The 8,837-nt window shown below is 41.3% G+C and overlaps 1 protein-coding gene across 1 annotated transcript; it reads right to left on the bottom strand.

Moving 5' to 3' along the window:
* Positions 1 to 3,999: 3,999 nt before the first annotated feature.
* Positions 4,000 to 8,202, bottom strand: UTS2 (urotensin 2). The gene is made up of 4 exons (XM_026109917.2): positions 8,100 to 8,202; positions 5,696 to 5,806; positions 4,733 to 4,776; positions 4,000 to 4,116 (listed from the first exon to the last, which is right to left on the bottom strand). The coding sequence occupies exons 1-4, from the start codon at positions 8,200 to 8,202 to the stop codon at positions 4,000 to 4,002; spliced, it is 375 nt and encodes a 124-aa protein (XP_025965702.1).
* Positions 8,203 to 8,837: the final 635 nt, after the last annotated feature.

Here is an 8,837-nt window from a genome sequence, read left to right as displayed (position 1 = left end):
AAGTTCTTGCTTGACAGCTACACAAAGGTGAAAGCTGCCTGTTTTGAGCTGCAAAGGTGAGCTGAATAATATACTTCAACACTTTGGCAGATGGCAAGAGGTAAGCATTAGGCCTGTAACTCTTATCCCGGTCTGTAAAATAGTAATTCTCAAAAACGTTGTATCACACCACATCGTCTTTTTTTATAGGAGTTTTGCTCCACAGATGCATTAACTCTGAGGGTATATTCGTTGTTGCCGTGCAGCTCAAATAGGTATCTGCCTGCTTGGCTCCCATTTGAAGCTCCAACACGCTGCCACAAGCCATATGGACGGGACGGGCTCAGCACACACAGGACTCTTGCTGCTCACTTCCCCAGCTGCAGTTCCACCTTTCTGCCTTTTTTTCCATTTTGAAACTGCCTGTCACGTCCAAAGATCTAGTCTGAACTCTTTCCTACCAGAGGCAAGGACTGTGAATGACTGGCAGTGTCAGGCTCTACATAAATTCTGCTAGATGAAAATTACCTGCGTTTTCCCCCGCTGCAGTGCTGTAGCCTAACTCATGCACAGTAAGTTGTCTGAGGTTTTACTACTTTAGATGCAACAACCCTTAGCAAGTATTTTGAGGTATTAAAAGCTGGAACTTTAATTTGTGGGTTTGTATCTCGATCATCTTTTCTTGACTGCATCCTCATTGCTTTGACATTTTTCTTCATTTCTGTATTCTCTTACTTAAATGGATAAAGAATCTTTGACTATTTCTAATATGTTTTCAATTATTATTAATTGCAGTGATTTCCAGTGGGGTCAAAACAATTTGTCCGGTCTTCATAAGTTCTACACTTTCCTGCTCATGGAATGAATCCATCTTAGATGGCTATTCATTTAGATAGGTTTGGAGTCTTTTTTCACAGGTTTTTGTTGACTGATGAGGTGGCAGTAGAGGAGTGATTTCTAGACGGGCATTGACTTGCCGCACTGTTTAAGTAGAGGATGAATGTTCAGAAGGTTCCGAATGACTGCACAGTGCATCCATCTGCTCTGCATTTTCTTTGTTATAGCTGGTTTCATCCGTCTTGCAATTTACGTGAAGTGAACAAGCTGTATCGAACCTGTAGGCTTTGTTCAAGCAGTACAGTTGGAGACTTATGCTGTATGTTACTGAGATCAATGTAGCATATATATCACTGTTAGATACAGTTTTAATTCAAGCTTTCCGTGAGCCTTGATTAGTGTGAGGTTTACACACAGCATGTATTGAACAAGGAAGGGCTGTACAGCTCAAGCTATTTGTTCATGTCATCCAGATTCCCATTCCCCAAGGACAGTTTCTGAATCTTTAAATGTATTCATTGCAGATACTGTCAGGAAGTATCTGGGTTTGAGTGAAGTGTGCTAGTACTTAAGAGTACAAAGGAGTTGGACTAGAACCCTTTTGCAGGTGCCCTTGAAATTCCATGGGCCCAAGTGCTCTGAAGAGCAATTCTTTCTTCTTCCTCATTTACACTAAGGTACAGTAACATTGCAAAAGCTGTGTGGTGGCTTGGGCACAAAGAGTTGAAGGTCAAATCTCACTGCCCTTGAGTGCTCAAGCAGGGACTGGCTTGCCGTAATAGTACTGAGGATCCGCATCCAACTATCACCCTCACACGTTTGTATGTGCAGCCACACAAGTGCTGGTCACGCAGTCTTAGGATCATTCAGGTCTGAAGAGACCCCGGGAAGTCTCTAGTCCAGCCACTACTCAAAGTGGGGTCAACACTGGCTTCAGACCAGGCTGCACAGGGCTTTGTCCAGCAGCGTGTTGAGAATTTCCAAGAGCAGAGATTCCTCAGCCTCTTTCCCCAGTTTCTCTGGGAAACCTGTTCTGATGCTTTGTATCCTTGCAGGGAAAACTTTTATATGAAGTTGGAACTTTCTATGTTTAATTTATGACCAGTGTTTCTTATCTTCTTTGCTATGCTCTTGTGTAAAGGGTCTTGTCTCTTTTTTTTCCTCAATAATTTCCTCTTGGTTATTGGAAAGCTGCTGTTAAGTCACATGTCCGTGTCTCTTCCCTCCAACACTGTCACCTCTTCAAATTTAAATAAGCCTGATTCCCTCATCTTGTAAACATTACTTTCTCTTAATGCCATGGGTAAATTGGAGCAATTTACTGTCTCTCTGGGTTGTTTCCTGTGTCCTCCATTTTTATGCATTTATCTCCTTTAGTAATTTTTGCTGTATTTTTTTTACTCAATTTTATTATTGATCTAAGCTCTATTTTATTTGCATTTGTGCTTACTTAGGCTACATAGTGTTTCTTTGCTCTTTATTTTCTGTTTCTGCCTTGTCATTTTGCTCCCAGATATTTTTCTTGGTTCTTTATATTTGTGATTGTCTGATCTCTCCAGAGCTTTTAAATTCTCTCAGTAAGAGACCATGTTCTCTGCTACCTGAGAGAAGATCACTTGCCAGTCAAGTTTCCCATTTCCAGCTGTTGGCACCCTAATAAAATAAGTGCTCAGAGTTACACTTTCAGAAATATCTGTGGCTGGGAATTCCTAGCTCTACTCCTGAAAGTTTTGGAGAGCTCAGCATGAGCACATTGGTTCTCCCCCCTCATTGTCCAAGTGTTTTTGTTTCTCAGAGTAAAAGCTCAAATATATTGTCATCAGATAGAGGCAGCTCTTTCTCCAAATCGTTATTCACGAGATGCCTCTTCTTGATGCTGTGTAGCAAATTCCAAGGCTCCCCAAACCCTCTGTGGTTGTATGTGAAGCTCTTCAGAGACTGCCATTGAAACATACCAGCTCCACTCTAGATATTTCAAGCAGAGGGGGAAAAAAGCAACAGGAGAGCCAGCCTTGTTGTCTGACTAAGGAAGATACTGTCTTTAATAAAATCTTTGAACAGGTGAAACCACTTTAACCAATAGACAAGTACTGTAAAAAGAGGGGGGGGGGGTGGCATACAAGTGCCAATGACTACAGTTTGGGACAGGGCACAAAACAAACCAAATAGTGAAACCAATTGCTTTTTTCACTGTGTGTTGTGTTGAGAAGCCACGGGAGTAATTTGAGAGGAAGAGGCATCCCCTGGCAAAATGAGCAGACTCATTTTCCCTGGTGCAGGAACTAGTGTCACTGTCCCTCCTATAGTAGCATGGCCTATGATCTTCCCCAGCATGTTTGAACATGGCTGCAGTGTGAGAGTAAAGAAGGCGAAGCTTTTGGGGGTAAGTTACTTATCTGGGTAGGCCTTTGTTGGCTGTCCACAATCTGGACTGAAAACTGTGATACTGGAAACCATAATGTGTACTTTCCATGCTCTGCTTGATGATAATCAGATGCAATGCATAAAGCTTGTGCTATGCACAGGCAATCCTGCTGTTTTAGGCAGTCAGTGACTAATCAGTGCCCCAAAGAAATATACTTGGTTAATCTTTCTTTATGAATGACACAAACCAAGAGAAATGGTTCTCTCTCTCCAGGGGCAGTATGAGCAGATGCTTGATCCTGACATGTGCTTATTGTTTTCATGGTGCCTTGGGGATTGGAGAAGAGACCAGGTGCTGTTAAACTGCTATTCTTACTGGCTCAGCATCACTGGAGACTGCAACAGTGCCCTTCCTTTCTGGCACCTCAACTTACATCAAGTGACCAGGAGGCAAAGAAGAAAGTCCTCTTGCCTCTGGACTTGGATGCAGTTGAGGCTGCTTGTTGAGGCATCACTCTTCTTGGAAGTTTCACTCCATGGGAATCCTGCTTCTGCTGCCTGAGTCCTCTCCATGTTGCGTATTTATCTCTTTGTCCAACTACTTTATTCCTATTCTGCTGAACTCAAAGAAAATACCACGTTGCTCACAGAATATTTGCAAAACATCATGAGTTTATTAATTTCCAAGTAGCATGGAGTGTAAAGTTAGTTGTCATCATGTTTCTTCATTCTCATTTTAAATCAAGCAAATCTATGTACATGTTTTCAGGCATCTGTATAAATTAAGCAACCAAAGTCTGGAAGAGTTTGTTCTCCTGGTTACACGCAATATTTCCAGAAGCATTCAGAAAGATTCCCACGTTTCTTATACTGTTTCCTGTCCTTGGTCAACAAGCGGCCCAGCAAAGCAATTCGAGGGTGACTTCCGTAGAAAATCTGAAGTCAAACAACATTAGACAGGTTATTGTGGGAGATGAACATGTGCTCCTCAGTGCCCCTGACTGGTCATGTGGGCCGATGTGCCCACTGAGGAAGGAGAGGCTGCCCTCTGCGCACCTGACTAGATGATGCACTAAAGCTAGTCCAGCTCTTCTGCATTTGTATTTGATTTAGCAGGCAAGCAAACAGGAATGTTGTGTCTGCGTTTACCTAATGGTTTATAACAAATCTGATAATACTGTGTAGTAGGGAAAAATGACAAGCAGCAGATAGTGGTTGATGTGCTGGCCAGGCCTGCTGAGGCTGGAAATTGGCCTTTATTTAGAAGGCAAGTTTTCTGGGAAAAAAAAAAAACTTGGGATTTTAGAATGAGATCCTCTGGATTATTCTTTTTTTAATTATATAACTTACAGTTCTTACTAATTTTCTAGATATGGTTTCCTGCTTACCTTACCGTTAAGTGATTCCAACTTCAAGAACACTGTGGCACACTTTTATCTACACTGTTTTATGAAGTCTGTGGATCTTAAAGGATGCCTTGGTAACACTTCTGTGTAGTTTTAAATGTTGGGTCTTAATTTCTTATTTAAGTGATGGCTGGTCTTTTACTTACCTCTTTGATATTTTCCCTTGGGTTGTAGCTGCTGGGGCTAATACCTGGTAGAGGGAGACACAACGAAAGGTTTTGTCATGTAGAGATAGTGAACCTACACAAGTCATTCATGTGTGCTATAATGCTGTAACCCCTCAGAAGGCTTGAACTAGAATATTGAGAGGACCAGCTATGAAGTGTTTTTGCCGCAACATGGACAGTCCCTGCTGCGGCATGTTGTTCCTGCTGGGTCTGGGACTCTGGAGATGCAAGCCATGCTGAGTCGTCTTCAACAGGCATTTGTTACATCTGTGGCCCCAAAAATCATTTTGATTTTGCACTTTCTACAAATGTTGATGCTCTTTAAGAGGTTATGCAATATTTGTATTGCCTACTACTTCCTCCCAGGTCAATCGTAGTCCCACCCGGATGGCCTTCATGTCTAAAGGAGAGGCAGGAGCAGTCATCCTGACAGCAATACTTTGTTCAATAAAACTTCTTCACAGGATCTGCCAATTCAGACTCTCACCCACTATGAGGACTTGCAGCTTCCCTTTCACTACTATTGAGTTTCTAAGGATTTGTCTGTTTCCCCTTCATAACCTGAGATGTGGCTGTTTAGGCAGGTACCATTGTAGACAACTTCGGTCATGCTACTCGATTTTGTTCCAAGGTGCTTCATATCTCAAGAGGGAGGATGTTTCTATTTGAAGCTGAAGAGCTTTTGTGCAGGGATATGAAACCCCTCCAAGCTGAATACGTCTGAGTGTGGAGGTCCTGCTCAGCTAATACGGAAACTTTTCTGGCTGGTACTGAGCTGCAAACCTGGCTGCTCAGCAGGTTGCCCCAAGGTTCTAGTTAACTAAATGACAGCTGTGTGTTTCCTGCGCATGATGCTGCATTTTGGTAAATTCCCTGGAGTCGGGGCAGAACATCTGTAGGTGCTGGGCATGCATTGCGCAAGTTGCTGTGGTAAAGCCTCACCTGCTTTGTCGTCTCCAGTTGATGTGCCTGGGAGCCCTGGCAGGAACCGAAGCAGGGAAGTGCTTCCCAGGCTGCCCAACCTCTCCAGATTCAATCTGGAATCTTCATCGGCTGCAAGTGGAAGACAATATAAACGGGCATGTGGTAAGAGCCTTTTGTTTTAGATACCTGTTTTGTTCTGTGTCAAATGGTTTCTGATCAGGCCTATTGGCCCCATATGCTGAAGACTATCATGAAAGCACCGGTCACTTGTTGTTATTTAATGAATGTAAAGGGGGATACTTTTTCCTTCCAAAGCTTTGAGTAAAGATACCTGATGTTAGCCTCTCCAGATTCTTGTTTCTCTGGTAGATCTTTCTGTTAAGAGATCTGTTAGACCAAGAGCAGCCCCTCCTATTGCTTGGGGAACTCGCAAGATAATACTTCTGGTAGCAGGTCTAGGCACCCCAGATTTTTTTTTTAACCCATTTCTTTATCAACTACTTCCTGTGCTGGACCTTTTCTATGGATAAAGACAAAGCTTCATGTTCAAGGCACATTAATCCGCTCTGTTTTCCAAGTATGCAATAAAACGGGAAAAAATAAATGCAGGAAATCTTAAAATAGAATTTTGGCAGCTGTGCTTCCCAGTGCATGTTTATCATCTCTTATTCAAAGGATATACCGATACAGATATTACTACTCTTTCTGAAACAACAGATTACTTATACCTGATGGAATTAATTTGTATATACATAGAGAATTTAATCTATCATTCTGTGACCAGTCCATATCCTCAAGGCATGTTGCCAAGAGGAGCCCTTAGTGGTGTTCTCTTCGAGCTAACTAAAGTCTCTATAATCTGAGCAGTAAATCATATCTTTGCTAATAAATAGCAGACATTCAAAATAGCGGACAGAGAGAGGGAGCTATTAACAAACTCTGATTGTGTAGAAGAGGATAATTTGTAGTTACATTTTCAGATGATAATACAGAGTTTTAGCCGCCCTTACCTGTGAGGGTGGGTTAGACTGTATAGTTCCACAATAGGAATTGTACAAGAAAATAAACCGCTGAAAAAATAATCCTACAACATTTCAGAAACTTGCTATGAAGACATTTGCAAACCTTGGACATCAATTAATGTTAATTTGTCAGCTGTATGAAAGGACTGTTGAAGATGACAATGGGAATTTCCATATAAGTCTCTGAGTAAGAAATATTGTAACTTTCCTGTGCTATATAAAGACAATTCACATCTTTATCCTCATGTTCTTTTTAACATGGGGCAGTGTTATTGGGCAACTTTGCTTTGAAATTTAAAAAAACCCTTCTGTATTAGAGTCCTACTGCTGACTTATTCAGCGTAGAGACTCTTTATTAGCAAGGAAGATTTAATAAGTCTAATGGATGCCTTCAAACAAATGCACTATATATAAATGGTTAGAACCAGCTTGTTCACCCTATAATGTGTGATAGATGTTACCCATACTGAGTCATGGCTGCCAGTAAATGCAAGTTACGTAGTGGAAGGCTTGAGAAGATGCTGGCTTAGTAAGTCCAAGATTTAGGAAGCAAACCAGGGACTGCTGATACCTGTAAACTTGTGCAACAGCTGTTTCACCAGCAAAGCAAGTACTCTGACCCCCCTTTTCCTTCTCAGCTTTGTGAAAGAACTTAGTTTTTGATTTACCTGTTCTTTCAGAACTCACTTCAGAAAACTATTCCAGCATATGTCAGTTCTGATGATAGCAGCCCTCTGGACTCCTGTGCCTTTTTACAGAGACATTTCAGTCTTGACTTTACAGTATAATTTCAGATTTTGAGGACAGCTTTTTCAAGCAGAGATTTATTCTTTCACTGAACTGAATGGAATCTGCATTAGTGCAAGCAAATAACATTCTCAATATGTAGTTATTTTTGCAGCATACAGCAGACTGGCCTGTTCTTGATCTCTCTAAGTAGGACAGCATTAATCTTTGTAGTAGGTTTCTCCCTTTTTAATGATAACTTAAGCAAAACATAGGTCATTTTAAAGTGTAGCAAAAGGTAAGACTATACATACAAAAGGCAAGACTATACAGGTATTTCTTTAAATTACCTAGTGTCTACTAATGCTGCCTCAAAGACAGATGCTGCATATACCAGCTCACATTCGGTGCTAGAAAGCTCAGGTGCCTTGTATCCTGAGTCTGCAAGCAGAAGCAAGAAATATTTAGGGTGCCCAACCTCCCTATTTTATAATGCTAGCACACACCAATAATACCACTTGTGCTGCCGGTGTTCTGAAGACATACAGATTATGCTTTTCCTACAGCTGATCAACACAGATAAAAGTGCCTTCTGAAAGAATATCTGCTTTTCCTCTGTCTTCCTTGCCCCATCCCCTGCTTAGCTTTATGACCACTAAAAGCAAAAGACTTACCTGAGAGCTGATAAGACATCTCACTGGCATTGATGATGGGGACAGACAAGAGAGGACAGGAGAAGCTGATGATAATGAGACAGCAGAATACCAGCTTGTGCATCATTGCTGTGTTGAATATATTTCGTCTTTGTCAACCCTGTAACTCAGAACGCCTGTCTGACTGGTGCCTCTGCTCCCAGTTTCACCCGTTATATAGCCGCTCATGACCTCACAAATATCATCATATTCTCCCCCCCTTTCAAAAAAAATGCAATGAATTTATTGCCCATTGATTCTAAATGGAAACCACTTTGCATTGATGTAATTTTTCAAGGTAACAGTTCATAGACAATAAATTTACTGTCTTATTGCTTGGTGGACAAAATGGATATTATATCAAACCAAGCACAGTAAAGTTTATAAAGCTGGCATTAAAAAAAGTAACTTTCAGTTATAAATCATGAGTTAACGAAAGGGTCAGACATTGGTTGAAATGACCAGGGCACTAAGACAGCTGATTTATGAGCCTTAGCAGGCTTGACGCAAAGCGTCTGATATGAAATGCACTTTTTTTCCTTTTGTGAGATGGATGGATGTGTTATTGTGTTGTGTTCGGGGTGCTTGCGCCAGAAGAAGTAAAGGAGGGGGGGAGTTAAAAACATCTAGTTAATTAACAAAGTTGGTGGACTTTGATTTTCCCCCCCTTCTCTCTCTCTCTCTCTCTCTTTTTTTTTTTTTCTTCTTGTAATTTTTCTT

Source organism: Dromaius novaehollandiae, chromosome 24 (assembly GCF_036370855.1).
Source record: "Dromaius novaehollandiae isolate bDroNov1 chromosome 24, bDroNov1.hap1, whole genome shotgun sequence".
In the NCBI taxonomy this organism is placed as follows: Eukaryota; Metazoa; Chordata; class Aves; order Casuariiformes; family Dromaiidae; genus Dromaius; species Dromaius novaehollandiae.
The sequence above is the reverse complement of the archived record's forward strand: the minus strand, read 5'-3'. Positions and strand labels throughout refer to the sequence as shown.